This window comes from Macrobrachium nipponense, chromosome 1, assembly GCF_015104395.2.
Source record: "Macrobrachium nipponense isolate FS-2020 chromosome 1, ASM1510439v2, whole genome shotgun sequence".
NCBI lineage: Eukaryota > Metazoa > Arthropoda > Malacostraca > Decapoda > Palaemonidae > Macrobrachium > Macrobrachium nipponense.
In genome coordinates this window covers 697399-715660 of record NC_087200.1, presented here as the reverse complement: position 1 = coordinate 715660, position 18262 = coordinate 697399, and the positions used below count along the sequence as shown (strand labels likewise).

The 18262-nt window shown below is 37.2% G+C and overlaps 1 protein-coding gene across 2 annotated transcripts in view; it reads left to right on the top strand.

Moving 5' to 3' along the window:
* The first annotated feature begins 363 nt into the window (after positions 1-363).
* The window catches only part of LOC135219090 (armadillo repeat-containing protein 6-like), a 44779-nt gene continuing 26880 nt past the window's right edge, over positions 364-18262 (top strand). For both annotated transcript variants that reach the window (XR_010315379.1, XM_064255524.1), the window contains exons 1-5: positions 364-517; positions 2331-2573; positions 3382-3537; positions 4639-4755; positions 5108-5249. Coding sequence is in view for 1 of the 2 variants with exons in the window: in XM_064255524.1 (XP_064111594.1) it covers positions 401-517; positions 2331-2573; positions 3382-3537; positions 4639-4755; positions 5108-5249 (775 nt within the window). In the remaining variant the exon portion in view is untranslated. The remainder of the gene's footprint in view (positions 518-2330; positions 2574-3381; positions 3538-4638; positions 4756-5107; positions 5250-18262) is intronic.

Sequence of the window (18262 nt, the reverse complement as noted above, 5' to 3'; positions counted from 1 at the left end):
TACTCCGTCGTCCCCGACAGAAATTCGAATTTTGTGGCACACGCGACAGGTAGGTTAGGTGATCTACCCCCCCGCCGCTGGGTGGCGGGAATAGGAACCATACCCGTTTTCTAATTCATATTTTTTCTTCCAGCTGTCTCCTGAGGGGAGGCTGGGTGGGCCATTTAATTGTATATATCTGCCAGGTAAGTATGTATAAAACTTTATTGTATCATAACAATATCATTTTTATACATTCTTTGATCAGATATTATGCTTTGTAGCATCATATGAAGTATTTGACAATAACTATTTTTTTTTATTCTTGGCAACATCTTCAACATTAATTTAACTTAATCTGATAACCTTTATTGGTACTTTACACATTGGTGATATTTTTATACATATTTGCAGAAACAAGATGGTGAGGGTAATATCTCAAGAAACGTTCGATGCTGCAGTTTTAGAAAATGTGGTAGAATTTGACATGACATTAGAAGAAGCAATTAGAGAGGCTGAAAGTGAATTTTCTGCTATGGTATGTACTATTGTGAATTTTTCCTCATTGCAGATTAAATCATAGTACTACTGTAATCTATTTATCCTCATTGCAGATTAAATCATAGTATACTGTAATCTGTTTAGTCACAAAATTATACTGTAAATAGTGTACTACTTTGACTTCTAATTGAAGGACATATTGTAATTTTCTGGTCATTGTGTCATAGAATAATTTCTACATTAATTAATGTGCTATATCACTCTGGTTTTAATTAAAGTAGTACTCATAAGAATATATACATTGGGGTACAAGATTGCACTGATTCTCACATTTGATTATTTAAAATATTTCTCTGCTTAATAGCTTTAAAAATTGAGAAGACACGTGACTGAAAGTATGAGCAGCAGCCTAACTTGTTTTGAGGAATAGCTCATCTGTGTTCAATTGATTTATATAGGTATCATTATCAGCACTTCATGGGTGATATTTAGTTGGGTGTGATTATGATTGTACATATATTGGTTATTTTAAGTATACATGAGTAGCTATAATGCGAGGATTATGTACAAATTTTTTAGTTGGCAATGGTTGTTATTAATGTACAAGTTAATAAGTGATTAGAATATTGAAATCAGTCAGGTACCATTTATTACAAACTCTTGAAAATTAGTTTAATAGCAAATACATACTACCAACTTCAGAACCTTGCACACAACAACTGAGGTAACTTCAACTAATTCACAGATTAGTGTAACAAACAAGCTTAAATATATTAGCTACAGTATACAAAAAACATTAGGAATATAAATTGAATGACTGAATTATGTACTTATGCAATGAAAAAGTTGAAATTCAAATAATCAATCCGTAGTAATAAGGCACATTATGAAGAGGAAAGCATCAGACATCCTGTAAATATTTGCTGATTATTCATACACTTTCCAAGTAAGAAAAGGGTCTGTAGGTTAGACAATGATTATATAACACGTAAAGGTTGAAGCAAAGTGAATTATGCTTTTCTAACCTTTTGAAATAACGTGGCTGTTTCTTGTAGCTGTGATCACAGGTCAAGGACATGACAAATAATGAAGAGAATAAATGTGACATACCAGTGGGTTGAATAGTCACATATATCCACTCAGCTTCTTTGTACAAGACACACAAATATCCGTACGCGATTAAGGTCACTGAGACCACAAATGGCAGCTCTGTATGACTGATGGAGTAAAAGCTGGTTGTATTTAGTATATTGGTAAACCTTCTGATTTAAGAGCATACCACGATCAAGGACATCATGTTGCTTTGGAAGAGGACAGTGTCAACAGTCCTATGTACATAAAAGTTTGTGTTTAGATGGATAGGCATTTATATCATCCTGCCTTGAGGAGCTCTTGTTAGGTTTTTAGTCAGTGAAATTTACTATAGTAGTACTTCTTTTATAAGCTTTGGACTTCATCAGGATTTGATGTGTTGACTGAAGAATCATAAGTCAGAGTCAGGAGAATGGATGGTTTTAATGAGAGGAGGACAGTCGTTACATGTATAACTGTCTCATGGAATCTTTTCAGAAGAAAAAGATAAAAGTTTTGTATGGTAATTATGGCTTCGAGAATATCAGTTGGTCTTGGACCTCAAACCAGTTAAGCGTTGGAAGGAGCATCTTTGCAATAGTAATATTGAGAATATAATTCCTTGCAGAGATTAAAGGATTGTATAGATATTTCAGTTTTCCCATTTAATTACAGAGAATCAGCAATCAGATTTACAATTCAAGCCAATTTTTTTCCAATTGCTTATATTCATCAACAATATCATTTTAAATGTTATTTTTAGTACTATGTCTTTCTAGGATGTTCGAACGGATGTAGTAAAAAACCTCACCCTTAGTGAAGATAAAAAAAGAATTGTGCATGCTGTTGTAAAAGCATTAGAAGAAATTCGCTCAGAACTAGAGTTACTATCGTCTGGAAGCAAACTTCAAGAGCATCTAGCCACTGTTAGAGCTCAGTGCAAACTTTCAGTGGCTCACAGAATCCTTGCTAACCAGCATAATGGATATGATACACTACTGTCTCTTATGAAGAAAGTCCAGGTATGTTTTTATTGTTCCAAGTGTAACTTATTTAAATGTTTGAGCTTATAAATAACTTTTGTATGCCTTGCATTATTTGAATAATGTTAAGAGTTCATATTAATTTTATTTGTAGAGTAGGTATTTCTAAAATGATTCCTACACTTCAGAAAAAATATTGAGGAATAAAGTTATGGTCAAATTTTTTCACATTGTATATCTGAATGAGATAATTAAGTTTGAGACACTTAATGATTTGCTGATTGTGCCTTTTATTGTTCACTTTATTATTGGAGTTGACAGAAAAACAAAATAAAATGGCTATCAGGGTCTTCTGTCTGAAAAAAATGTGACCAGTTTAATATGTATACATTACAGTATTAAAAATGTTTTGTTACCAAAAACTTATTTAAACTTGTTTACTAGGGTCATTTGTAAAAGGATGGAAAAATACTACTGGTCATCATTAGTTTTAGGTGCTTTATATATTATAAGTTTGATTCTACCTATGTACAGTATAGGTGTAAAGACTGTACATAGTGAGTAGCATTTGTAATGTGGATGGTGCAGCATTATCACTAAACCCCTGAATAGGTTTTGGAAGCATTGATCACATTGATTTTATTTTACTTAAAAGTTAAGAATTTTCAAGATCTGAACTCAGTGGTTTAGGATGAGGCTTTGGAAATGTTTAACACAATAAGATCCGAGCACTGTATTGAGATACGTATATGTGTATAGCATGGTAATTAATAGCACTTTTGCAAGACTTACTACTAAGCATAATACAGTACTATATTCACATTGCCATAACACTTAATGTCTTCAGGATGACCCAGAACTGTTAGAGCAGACCTTAAGGGCGATGGTTGCTTTGACAGAAACAAATCCTGATATTTTGACTCCAGAAGGAACAGAGTTGATGCTTCAGCTCATCAATGACTGGAAATCAAGAACAAATGAGCCTGCTGTTGCAGAGTATTTGGTAAAGTATTGTTTACAGATGATCTATGTTCATATGAGTTAATTTCATGTATTTAGAAATATCCAGTTTAGCAAGATTTAAATTACCTATACTAGTGTTGTCTGCAATCAGGTCTTCTAGTAATGGCCGGTGTCATCATTTATATAATTATTTTATAAATAAATGAAATATTGTTACTGTCACAAGACATCAGCTTTTCTCTTAATGGAATACGTATGTGTATTGAGATTTTCATCGTTTCTGTGTACATGTCCTTGAATTCCCATAAGGTCCAATCCTTATTTGAACTTTTTTTTATATTTTATTTAATGTAAATATTATTTTCAATTGAGGAATTTTGAATTGTGATTCATGTTGATAATATCAGCATCCTCACTTGTACATACTGTATTTTTATTTCTGTTGAAGATAGAAAACTATATTTGTATTATCATAAAGTTTTTTAATGGGACCATTGATTATTATAAGTACAGCTCCATCATTAATCGCCAGAAGCTATCATAGATGGCGGCCGTCCATTTTTCAGTTAAAGTTTACAGATCAATAAAGATTATAGCCTTAAAGTCCTTGAAACCCACCTGGGTCCCCAAGGGGATGCCAAGAAAAGCTAAAGAGTATGAAAACTGAATTTGACAATTGTAATTCAGTAGGTTTTAAATCATGTGTCTTCTGGATATTCAATAACAAGAAGCACACTGTTCTTATATACCATAAAGTTTGTTGCAAAATATGTTTTAAAGAGATTACTGTATAATTGTTCTGTACACTTGAAAAGGTAGTACAGTAGACTAAAATTCCAGTTTTATTGTCAAAATCCACCACAGGGTCAACACAAACTTAGCCTGCCACAAAACACAGCTTATGACTCAAAATCTTAATATGACAGGGTTGATACATGTCATTGGAAGTCTCATTCTGGTGTATTGTTACCATAACATTTAGCAGTTTCCAGTATCTGTACTGGGAAAATGCAGTATATGTGAGGTAAGTATAATACTTTGCAGAGAGTTGAATATGCATTCATATATTTTTGATGATTTACCCGATCCAACTAATTGACATGTTGGCATTAAAAATCTGTAATGAGTTGTCCCTTTTCAGGCTCGTTGGTCAACTGAATGTTGCTTGAAACATGAAGACAACCGTCAGAATATGGTAGCAGCTGGCTCACTGGAGTCTCTTACGGCATTACTTCAAGCACAAAAATCATGTTCTAAGGTAAGTGATATGATATTATGGAATTTTTTTTCATCAAAGTAAAATATTACATAGTTATCATGGAAGTTATTAATATTACTTTGGCATTGCTTTGATAACATTGTGAATGTCAAATATACTCATTTCAGTAATGGAAAGTATATCCTTTTGATCTTAATAAGAATTTATTTCAGTAGCTTGTAGTTATATAATATTTGGTAATGGCTTAAATCACATGTAATTTGTCCTCAGTTCTTGTTTATATTCAGATAGTAGTAAGAGTTACAAACAATTTATTTCTGGTCTCTTGAATTTGGGTAATGAGAGCAGCTTGTAAGGCTTGGTCTTGGTATTTTTTTTTTTCCTCTTTTAGGTAGTGAGAGCAGCTTCTAAAGCTTTAAGAGCATTTACTCTGGATGATGACATCCGACAAGAGTTTAGCAAAGCTCATGAACATGCCAGGCTATTAGTTGAAGATCATGACCTTATTACAGTCTGCCTAGAAATTTTAAAAGGTAAGATTTTGAAATGTGAATTTTTAAATATATTTAGTAAATTAAGAAACTTCAAGGTTTTGAAGATTTCAGTAATATTTTGATAAAATTTGAGCCATCCTACATTCATCTCTACTACTGTTGTACTAAAACAAAAATTGCATACATCTCTGAGCACTACAAGTCATATAGAGTCAAGTTTTTACAGTAATACAGTGGGGCATCACTTATTCACGGATCAGTATTCACGGATCCAGTTAATCACGGGTTTTTTCTTGGACCGCTTTTCGTGCTGCATCAAAGGTTTGTCGTGTTGCGTATGCGATGTTTTTCGGTAGGCTAACCCTCGGCCGTGGTCCGATAACCACCAACATTCATTTAAAGACTCATATAATGATATTAACTGACAATAAAGGTAATAAAACCATTCTCACCTAATATATTATTGTCCTATCTTCGAAATAAATAGCCTATTCAAGGTTTATGTACGACGTTCATTGGTAGGCTAAGCGTAGTTGCAGTGCGATAACCACCAACGTACACAAACAGATTCACATTATGATATTAACTGACAATAAAGGTAATAAAACCATTCTTACCTTATATATTATAGTCATATCTTCATAATAAATAGCCTATTCAAAGAATAATTCCACATCATTGCACTCAACTTATCGTCAGAGTGGCCAGCCACAAAATGTAAGCATATACCTTTACGAAAATGGTTTATGTATACGGTTGCGTTCAAAACGACATTTTTTGTTTGATAAACTTTTAGAAATTTTAATAGTATTGGTAGTGTAATTGCAGTAGTAATAACATTAAGGCTAAAATTAATTCGAACTTCATTATTATTTTGGCAGTACTATTCGTATATAACTTCTCTGAACAATGAAGTCATACAAACGCTATTTGTCATAGATTATCGTAAGTATTGCTGTTTGTTATTGGCGACTAAGCGTAAACGAAATACATAAAAGCATTTTTTACCTTATATATTATCGTCATATCTTCATAATAAAAAGGCTATTCATGGAGTAATTCCATATCAGTGAAATCAATTTTATCTATGCGAGGCCAGCCAGCTGACAAAATGTACGTACGTATATGAAAATCAAGTTATGGTAGCGTTCACAGCAAGATTATCTTTCGAAATTTTTATAGTACTATTCATGCTACGTAGTAATAATGTTTGGAATATACGTAACATTAATTTTCAATACAAAATATCATCGTTATTTTGGTAGTGAATAATAGTTTAGAATTATCATACATACACTGCATTGTTATGGGTTTGTGGCAGTGATAAAACAACCAAAATAACGTTCTCCTTTAAGTCAATGCGTTTAGGAAAAACATGACGTAGAATCGACTTTGTGACTTCGTTCACTTTGATATTTTTAACGATACAATAACTATTATTTGTACTACTAAAACCATCTTCACATAAGTAATTTTTCGTAAGATATGTGTTGTTGCAAAAGCTAGCTTATACATAAAAGGCTTTTATAATTTAAGTCATCTTAGATATACATATGTACCCAAACTCATTGTGGGGAAATTTACTACTGTTTCCTCGGATATTGAAATACTTTAGCATCATTCAAACACTTTAATAATATAATGCATAAATACTAGGCTATACATATTTACATCGTATACAAATACTACATACAGTTATATACACATACTTTTATATACAAAGTTAACAGTTATATACACATAATTTTATATACAAAGTTAATCATATGAGTAGTGATCAGATGACAGCTGTGCACTTGACTACGTACGTACTACTTGGAAGATAAAACAAACAAAAATTTTGTTGTTGTTAGTCGCTGGGGATAGATTAACATTTTTCCAGAGATTAAAGAGCTGAATTTTGTTTTGAAGGTATGTCAACCGCGTTAGTAAATAGGTATCATCTTCTAAAGAAAATTTTTTTCTCTCTTCTTTTTGCGGAAGAATCTTCAAGCCATTTTGCATTCAAAGTAATGAGAAGGAATCATTCTATTCTTCATGAAATCAGTAAAATACTTACATTAATAAAAACTAAAACTAAGTACTGTATGCAAAACACACACATCATCGTTAGCTTCGTGTGTGTAAACGTTCATTCTAAGAAATTACAGAGTAGTATAACTAACACCTGATTGGTTGGTTGGTAGCCATGGAGATCTGTTATCCAATGACTGCCCTCTGCTTCTGTTCTATTTATAGACATATGCCATGGATGGCACTAGGTTTGAACGTTACCATGTTCGTGATTTTCTGACTGCTGACGGCAAAAATTACTCAATAATTTTCTTTATATAATTATTCCTTCGTGAAAACAATAATATGATCATTTTAACTTTAACGTATAGTGGTATGAAAAACACCAGTGTGTCGTAGCGATGCGTCATCAATATAGTGGTATGAAAATACCACATGGTGTTGTAGCGATACGTAATCACAAAGTACAAATCCTTTTCCCGGACCATCCTCAGAATTTTACGACTCTTCAACTTCAAGATCGATATGGTGAAATATATTATATAGTCATACTTATTGTTAAAATTCACAAGTTGAACTGCAAAACATTATTATATTTTGATTGTTATGTACATATATTTTTTGTGTTTTACGGAATGTTTGTTTTGAAAATAATACCTATTAGTGAACATATGGTATTAATTGTCCCACTATTTTATTATAGGTGATCTTAATTATCTCACATTCATTTAACAGTATATATATTAATTTATTTAAATAAACTGTAATTAATAAATAACAATAATGAAAAACATAAAGGGAAAAAATGTTTTTGCTGCAGTAGTGGTGTTTGTTTGATTATGCATCTGACCTCACATTTCCGAAATCTGAAAAATTCCAAAAACCGAAACATTGGAATGTGTGTGTACTGCACATTTTTTTAAACACGCACACAATGTCTACACATTTACTGATACCCGTTGGTGAAAGACTCAAATTACAGTACGTACGTATTTATTCCTGAGAGAGAGAGAGAGAGAGAGAGAGAGAGAGAGAGAGAGAGAGAGAGAGAGAGAGAGAGAGAGAGAGAGAGAGAGAGAGAGAGAGAGAGAGAGAGAGAGAGAGAATGATTAAGGACTCCAAGGCGTGTTATTTTTACAATTATTTTATTATCTTGGGATTTTTTTAAATCTTGAGATTTTCTATTCAATTCTCGAGATTAAATAAGAAAATTACCGTAACTTGACTAGCATCAGCACACATCTGAATGACTCGGCCATTAGCAGGCTAAACCACCAACCTTGTGAACTGACACTCTCGGAAAGGAACTTGCATGATACATGAGATACATGACAAAACCACTGTTTATTGGTGAAAATTTGGGGGTCGCACGATATGGGAGATTGCACGTTATTCGAGTATATACGGTATGTGATTTTTTTTAGCCTTTTATGGAACAAAATCTAGCAAGAAATTGCCATTCCCAGTTGGCAACACTGGCCTACTCACGTTTGTCCAAGTTTTGTTTTTTGTTGTTATGAAATGTGGTGTGCGGCGCGTTCTTTAAATTGTACCCATATAAACGAGTTAATTATGTGGCATCCAAATTGTACCCATATAAACGAGTTAATTATGTGGCATCCAAATTGTACCCATATAAACGAGTTAATTATGTGGCATCCTGATTCTTTTACTCTTATGGAAAAGACGCCTAAAGGTCAGATGAAGGTTTTTACGTGGAATATATTAACGTGTTATGACGAAGAGAAGAGATGTTTCGCTGCATACTGCTGGTAGCATTATCGTTATTATATTACTGGATTGCACTGCAAAATCATTGCCATCTTTTATCAACATAGATTGTTGGTGAGTACCCATATGATTTACATAATTTTGATAGTTCTCTTACCACTCATCCTCTCTTTCCTTGTAAAAAAAAGAGGCCCACCATGCGTATGTAGGCTTCTAGCTGTAATCCATAGGCTAGTAGGCTACATATGTACAGTAGTACATATACTACATTTATTTTTTAAGGCTAATTTTGTACAATAACTTTAAAACTGTCTTGAATTTAGTTTTAGGTGATAGTTGAAAACATATTTGGTGTTTGAACTAAAGTAGGCAGTTATAAACATTGGAATAGTGGTCTTGGGTGGGTTAACTATTAAAGTAGGCAGTTTTAAGCAATTTTTGAGGGGGGTATCAGGATAACACGGGTATTTACTTATCACGGGGGGTTCTGGGCCCTATCCCCCGTGGATAACGAGGCCCCACTGTACCTCAATCTTACGCGATTCGAGTTGGGCAATTTTACAATAGCGCAAATTTTCATTGGAACCTAACTAATTATCATACACGAGTTTTTTTACAGACATGCGAACGCAATATTTTCAAATCCTTGAGAAACCCTGCAAAAGTGTTTGTTTAATTCTTTTTTTTAATTTATAAGTTTCAAGCTTTTATATGTAAATTAAATAACATTAAATAAAAATAATAACTCTCTCTCTCTCTCTTTTACTGAGATGAGAGAATATTTCTGGTACGTGCGTGTATGTTTATTAATATTTTCAAATATTAATAAAATGAAATAATAATAATAATAATAACAATAATAATAATATAATTGGGTAGGAGTCCCTCTTTCAAGCATGTCTTGTTAAAGGTTATTGCTGCTTCAGTAGAGGTTCTTCTCTGTTCTTCTAATATAATGGCTTTCTCGGTACTAAGATTGGTAAGTAATACTCCCATGCTGGGCATTGTAAAAGCAGAGATAAGACAAATATATATACATTTATTTCTTAGAGTAAGTGAAATGAGAGGTTTGAACCCCATAGAGGTAGTCAATATTTTGTATCTCAAGAACAATATTGAATACATATTTGTTCCAGTACGATATACAAACCATCGGTCCTTTTACAATAGGAAGGTAACTAGCGGCAGCTGGACGGTCGTAAGCTTCGAACAAGGGAGTTCGGTAGTTAACTGCTTGTCCGACAGTGCGCGCGCAGCGCGACTGGGAGGTGAAGAACCACTTTTGCTTTCGGCCTTGTGGTGTGAGGACGTGTTCGCCATTGCTCTCTTCTACTGTTTGTTTGTGTCTGAAAGTGAAACTGTAAGTACTTCTTTTCATTTTTCATATATAAATTGTGATTTCTACCATGGACTAAGGATCGGATCAATCTCCGCGCCCTTCCATCATCCGGCGACTGTGCCCCGGGGTGGAGGGCTGCAAGTGTGGGAAGTTTAGATCCTTCCCAGAAATAGATCCTCATGTCCTTTGCGCTCTGTGCTGAGGGCGGGAATGCTCTAGGGGTGAGCCATGCATTGTTTGTTGTGATTGGTCGGAGGTGCAGTGGGGGTTGTATGAGGGCAGGAAGAAGCGAAGGCATGCCAAGGAGTCGTCGGAAAGCTCTCCGGCGACTCCTTTGGTAATATATACTTCGTCTTCTTTCTTGCCCCCCGCTCAGCTCCTGCGTATGGCACCTTTCCCTTGGGGGGGAGATATCGAGGTCCTTCTCTTCACCCGATCTGTCGAGCGTGGAGGAGGGCACTCGGTACCCCGACGTACAATTGTATTCGGGGTCTTCCGTTCGTTCGGAATGGGGTTCGTCCCCCCCCGCGTGAGGGGGAACCCCTCCTGTGTACCCGAATCTTGCTTCCGCAGGTGCTTCTGCTGTGGGGGATGACCTTGGACAGGTGTGGGCGTCATTAGGACTGCAGGGCGTGCCAAGTGTCCAGGGGCTGCTCCATCATCTGGCGTCTGGCGGGGTCTGGGACGGTCACCCATGGAGTGGCGACCACCACCACAACCACGATCTTTACTCCAGGGTATGTCGCCCCTCCTCACCTGGTATATTCCCCCCACGTGATGTCAGTGACTCCTACACCCTCCGTGCAGGGGCCGATTGCCGCCGTACCGGCGTGCTGCCACCGCCCGGGTTTGCCATGCTGCCTCGACCAGACTTCCGCTGCCCAAAGAGCTCACCCCTGGACCTGCCGCCGGTACCCAGGATGTCGCTGGCTGCTGCCCCGTCTCCTGGCCTACCTGTGCTACCTGCCGTACCTGCTGCTGATGCTGTGCTGGTTGTTCCTGCCGCTCCTGCTGTTCCCGTACCTGCTGATGTCATCCCAGCCCACGGTGTTGCTACCCCAGATGCTGGTCTGTCCGGACAGGTGCAGCCGGGGCCTGTTGCTTCGGCAACAGCAGCCCCGGCTCCTTTGCTCCTGACGATAACGAGGCTCTTGACGTCTGTCAAGCTCTTGACGCCTAACTGAAGAGGAGCGGAAATCCTGAGGAGAGCGCCTGTCAGGCTCCTTACGCCTGACATGCTCAATACTCTTGCTGGGGAGAGAGGAGAGCCTACTCGGAGATTGATCCCGAACTTCAGTCTGCACTTCTGACTTCCTGCTACGAGGCTCAATAACTTCTCTAGCCGGAGGAGAGCTAGCAGAAGGGACGTTCTTAGACTTCTTCACCGGAAGCAAGGCGTCCTTCCGACGATGAGAAGTACCGGCAATAGAATCAGCTAAAGCCGCAATCTGCGCCTGCAGACCCGCCAGGATGCGCGCAGGAGACCTCTTGAATTCCTCTACAGGAGACGAAGTCCGAGACCGAACAGGAGAAGCGTAAAAAGAAGAATTCTTGGCTCTCTTGCGTTCCACTTCTGGTTCTTCCGCGAAGGATTCGGGGCTGGAAGGAAGGGCGCAAGGAGCTTTCCAGGGCCTTTTGAGAGGGCGAGACGACTCCGAGGCGCTCCATCTACGCTTAGGAGAAGGCGACGAAGATGACGAGAAGCACTGGCGCAATAACTCCTTCTTGGCTCGATCCAAGGCAGCCTGGGAACGAGCAACAGGATCTGCCGAGGGGACGCCTGACCGGTGGGGGTTTCTCCCTAACCTTCCTGCGGCTGGGGGTTCGACTTTTCCTCCTCCACTGGGTCTGTGGGAGTCTGGAAGAGGTCTAGGCCTGGAAGCGTTAGTGAGCCGGTCAGACGCACCCTCCACTGCACTAGGGGCACTGCACTGATCACTTGCACTATCACTCTTACCTTGTCGAGAGCGAGCGAAGCTCTCCTTACTCCTGATCGAGGCTCTCCCGGAAGCAACTTCCGAAAACGAATCTTCGGGTTCAAAGCTGGACGCAGGGGCTGAAGCAAGAGAAGGAACTACTACTGCTACAGGGTTCTCAACATCCATTTCACTGACTAGATCTACTTGAGCTCCTTGAAGAAGCCTTACGCACCCTATCCTTCTCCAACTTCTTAAATAAGTAGAAAGAGCCTTCCATCCATCTTCATCTAAACTCTCGCACTCTTTACAAGGGTTAACAAAAGAGCAATCATTCCCCCTACAAACCATACATACGGAGTGAGGATCCAAAGCAGCCTTTGGAAGCCTCACTTTACATTCACTCACTGAGCAAACTCTAAATAAAGAAGGTTTCTTAAACTCAGAATCATCCATGATTATTAACTCAAAGAACAATCCAAAAGAAAATCCAAAAGCGTAAGCCAAGCCAACAAACAAAAGGTACTTCACCAAAATCCAATTCGTCGGTAACGAGAAAGAATCTAACTATCGTAATGACTGAACAACAGGTGTTGTCCAGCCGGCGACAGAAAAAAATCTGACAAGAAAGGGGGACTGGTTCTTACACCCGCCACCCAGCGGCGGGTAAGGTAGATCACCTGACCTACCTGTAGCGTGTGCCGCGAGTTTTGAATTTTCTGTCGTGACGTCAGAGACATAAGCTAAGTATATATCTGGCAGGGAAGTTCATGTACAAAAATTTTAAATACTGTTCTGCCGTGACGTTTTGCCTGGCTCTTCCGGGCATCCTCTCAGGCAGAGGGGGGTTAAGGGACTCTGGCTGGTCTGGAGTCCTTCGGCTTTGTATATCAGGGGGTCAGCATATGGTTTTCCAGGTGCTGAATTCTGGTTGGATTGGCTGACAGAGATGGTTTTCTATTGGTTGTTGGGAACTGACTTCAATCCAGTTTCTATATTTGATATTCATGCTGTTGTAACCTGGTCAATCTGTGGAGTTGTGTGACGTCACGGCAGGCTGAATTTTGATTGTTCAACTGCTGTGTGACATCACAGGGCTACGTAACGTCACTGCAGGCTAAATTTCGATTGGCCGATGGCTGTGTGACATCACTGCTGGTATTTCTCCAGCAGTGATGTCACAGCTTTCATGGAAGGGATCTTTTTTTTTTTCTGTATCTGGCTTCATCAATTGTCTGATCTTTTCCACCCATTCTGACCTTTCTGTTACTTCTTCAGTGTTTCTTTGTGTGGCGTTGTTTGGTAGCTCATCATTCCTGTCGTCTTCTGTGGTATCGTCTCTTAGTTCGTCTTCTGTGGTATCGTCTCTTAGTTCGTCTTCTTGTCTGCCACCCTCTGTTCTGTTTGGGGTGTGTTATTTCTCTCATTCCAGATGTTGACCAATTTTCTGTATCCTCTTTCTCTCAGGTTGCTTCTGATGTAGCATCTCCATATTTTCTTCTCTTGTCCATTTCTTCTGGTTTGCCTCTGTAGCCCCAGTCTCTGGTTGCTGGGTACTTTTCTTGTGTTGTCAGTTGCTGGATGATGACCTCCAAGTACCTGACTGTCTTTCCCTTCAATTGGGCTGTATACCTGGCTGCCGGACGAAACTCCCCTGTTGCCAGAGGTTCCATTTATGTTGTTGTTTAATCTTTCATTTCTTTCCATCATTGCTGAGTTTTGCTATTTAACCCATAGCTGGACCTTACCCCATTGGGGATAGGTACTCATTTACAGCTAAGCAGATTGAAGAAATTTTGGTAAAGATCCTTTCCCAAGGATTCAACGCCGAGGAGAGCAGTCACTCATCCAACAACCGACCAGCCCTCAATGTTGCTTAACCAGTTCATAGTCCATTGATGACCTAAACCACTCTGCCATGGCAGATGAGCATACACCAAGACTTTTTATTATCATAATCATTATTATTATTATTATTTGAAAATATGAATAAACATGTACTACTACCATAAAAATTCTCCCATCTTGGAGAGAGAGAGAGAGAGAGAGAGAGAGAGAGAGAGAGAGAGAGAGAGAGAGAGAGAGAGAGAGAGAGAGAGAGTTGTCCTTATTTAAATGTGAAATGGAAAATTTATTTTATTTCTTTAAAATACAATTACATATGAATTTGTAATTACATTTTATATTTTATTATTATTATTTGAAAATATTAATATAAACGTAGTACATACATGTATTGTAAAAATTCTCTCATCTCACTCGAGAGAGAGAGAGAGAGAGAGAGAGAGAGAGAGAGAGAGAGAGAGAGAGAGAGAGAGAGAGTTGTCCTTATTTAAATGTGAAATGGAAAATTTATTTTATTTCTTTAAAATACAATTACATATGAATTTGTAATTACAGTTTATATTTTATTATTATTATTTGAAAATATTAATATAAACGTAGTACATACATGTATTGTAAAAATTCTCTCATCTCACTCAAGAGAGAGAGAGAGAGAGAGAGAGAGAGAGAGAGAGAGAGAGAGAGAGAGAGAGAGAGAGACCGCCAAGTTGGCAGCACTTATTAGAGACCCACTAAGATGGCAACACTCCCCCAATCTTGCTGTCAGGTTTCTTGACATTTGTGACAGGCTCGCCTTCCTCCCTTTTTCCAAGTCTCTGGCAAAATAAATGACGGATGATATGTATTCCCTTAAAATTTTACATAATTAATTAATTTACAACTAAAGTCTTACTAATTCACTATAGTATTTTCTTTAATGAATTGATATAATATTGCTTTTACATTAATATTAATTTGTTCCGATACGTAATACAAACCTTTCGGTCCTTTAACAATAGGAATGTTCTTACGGCGTAGCTGGAATTACGACCGTTGAATCTTGAACAAGATGGTTAGGCAGTAACTACTGTGGGGCAGGCTAGCCTGCCCGGATGTAAACACTCCACTTTGCTTTCAGCCGTCTTCCGATGAAGACGTGCGTTTGTGAGCTCCGGGTGACTGGTCGTTGATATTTTTTCCCGGTGGGAGCCTTTAGTTTTTTTGTATTTAAATAATTATGCATATACAGTGTTTGATATTAATACTAAACAAAGGTTTGTCCTTGGTTTTTCAATTAATATACAAACCCACTTTTTGTGATAGCCTTTGTAACCGCACCTCTACTTGTGTTAAGAGTCAGCGTCTAAGGTATGCCAACATATACATAATTTACATTCTTTCGCCCTTTAACACTGGCTTAGACCTGCATGAGGACGAGATATGTATTTATCGTGAGGATGAGACATGTATTTAACGTGAGGACGAGATATGTATTTATCGTGAGGATGAGACATGTATTTAACCTTCTTACGCCGACTGGACGTATTTTACATCGACATTTTTTGTCTCCCGTGTTCTGACTGGACGTATTTTACGTTGACTTACAAAAGTTTTTTTTTTAAATTTGCGGAAAAATACTTATAGGCCTACCAGGCTAAAATTTTTAAATCACGCACCTTGGGGGATGCTGGAAGTTCACGGATCAAGGTGTTGTTTTGTTTACAATCGTTATGCAGGTGCGCAAGCGCGAATTTCTTTCTTGCCGCACTAAAAAGTATCTGTGACACATCTCGGAAATTATTTCGTCACTTTGACATAATTTTTGTACCATTGTAAATTAGCCGTTACATGAAGTATTATATATGAAAATGTGTGCATTTTTATGTAGAATACAACAATAAAATACTCATGATTGTAGCTTTTATCAGTTTTGAGATATTTTCATATAAATAATGATAATTGCCAAAATTTCAACCTTCGGTCAACTTTGACTCAACCGAAATGGTCGAAAAACGCAATTGTAAGCTAAAACTCTTATATTTGAGTAATATTCAATCATTTACCTTAATTTTGCAACTAATTGGAAGTCTCTAGCACAATATTTCGATTTATGGTGAATTTATGAAAAAACTTTTTCCTTACGTCCGCACGGTAACTTCCGAAAAAAATCATACATGCGATTGTGGTAATGTTTGCACCATTTTAAAATTAGCTGTTATAAAGTTTTATATATGGAAATGTGCGCAATTTCATGCACAATACAACTAAAAACAACCCATGGTTGTAGCTTTTATCAGTTTTGAGATATTTTCATATAAATAACGATAATTGCCAAAATTTCAACCTTCGGTCAACTTTGACTCTACCGAAATGGTCGAAAAACCCCAATGTAAAGCTAAAACGCTTATATTCTAGTAATATTCAAGCATTTACCTTCATTTTGCAACAAATTGGAAGTCTATAGCACAATATTTCGATTTATGGTGAATTTATGAAAAAAATAACATTTTCTTTACGTCGGCGCGGTAACTCTTCCGAAAAAATCATACGTGCGATTGTGGTAATGTTTGCACCATTTTAAATTAGCCGTTACATAAATTTTTATATATGAAAATGTGCGCAATTTCATGTAGAATACAACAAAGAATAATTGAAGGTTGTAGCTTTTCTCATTTTTGAAATATTTGCATATAAATCACGATAAATAGAAAAAAAACCACGTTCGGTCAACTTTGACTCTACCGAAATGGTCGAAAAACGCAATTGTAAGCTAAAACTCTTACAGTCTAGTAATATTCAGTCATTTATCTTCATCTTGAAATAAATTCGAAGTCCCTAGCAAAATATTTAGATTTATGGTGAATTTAAAAAAAAATCTTTCCTTCCCTCCGCGCGCGGATTCTCCGCCACAAATCTCCGAAATGCGTACGTACCATTCTCGGAATATTTGCTCCATTTCATATTAGGCATTTCATAGAGTTTTATATATGAAAATGTGCGCAATTTCATGTAAAATAAAACGAAAAATATTTGAAGGTTGTAGCTTTTCTTATTTCCAAAATAATTGCATATAAAAAATATATGTATAAAAAAATTCAACATTCGGTCAACTTTAACTCGTCAGATATGGTCAAAAACTGCAATTATAAGCTAATACTCTTACAGTATAGTAATATTCAATCATTTGTCTTCATTTTGAAAGAAATTGGAAGTCTCTAGGACAATATTTAGATTTATGGTGAATTTTTGAACAAAATATTTGTTTACGTCCGCAAGTTACGAATTCATGCATTATTTTGTGATAATATTTTCTCTGTGTTGCTTTTATCGTTTTACAATGTGTTATATACCAAAATGATCGCAATTTAGTGTACATTACAACGAAAAAAAAGTAACTTGTTACCTTTAACCGTTTTGCGCACAGCGCGATTTGAATACAATTATATATGAAATTTCATTTTTGCGCAATCATATATCACATTATTTATATATGATAATGATAATTTTTTTCATTTCTGATGGTTGCATACTAAACTTCAGCCAATGACAAAAAAAGGAGCCAAAAATGAACTCTTAATCTTGAAAACTAAGCGTGTTGTGATTTTTTGAAAAAAATATTTTTTCCGCTTCCGTGCTCACTCTGAAACACCTCCGGCACACGGGAGACAATTTTTTTTTTACCGCTTCGGCGTAAGAGGGTTAAGGTAAGTGATATTGATCCTGTAACGGGACATGTATTCATCCGGAAATTACGCTTACGCTTGGGAATTACCAAGGGAACTTCAAAGGTTTGTCCGTGTTTTGTTGTTATGGTAATTTCTCTTTGATGTTGGGGGATCTCCTCTCACTTTGGAGGGTGATGCCCTTGGATGCGTGAGGAGTATCCTCATTACTTTAATATTTTTGTTTTCCTTTTTACAGTCTAGTGGTGATTGTGTTTTCAGCAGTTTTGGTTGGATGCTCTTCGTATTGGTTATCCTAACCTTGGAATTGTACCTATGACTCGTAGCATGTTGCGTACCGATCCTCGAGTGTGTGTACTGATCCCCTGCTGATAATCATATTCATTACCACTGCTACCCGGGAGTTATGTCACTGGATGAAGCTGTTGCGCTGCCCTGTGAGATTATCTACTCCTGATGGTAGAAGTCTGGCAGAAGGAGAAACCGAAGAGGAAGAGAGCTCGTCAAGTGTCGTCATCCTCCTTTTCGAGATCATCATATCTTCGT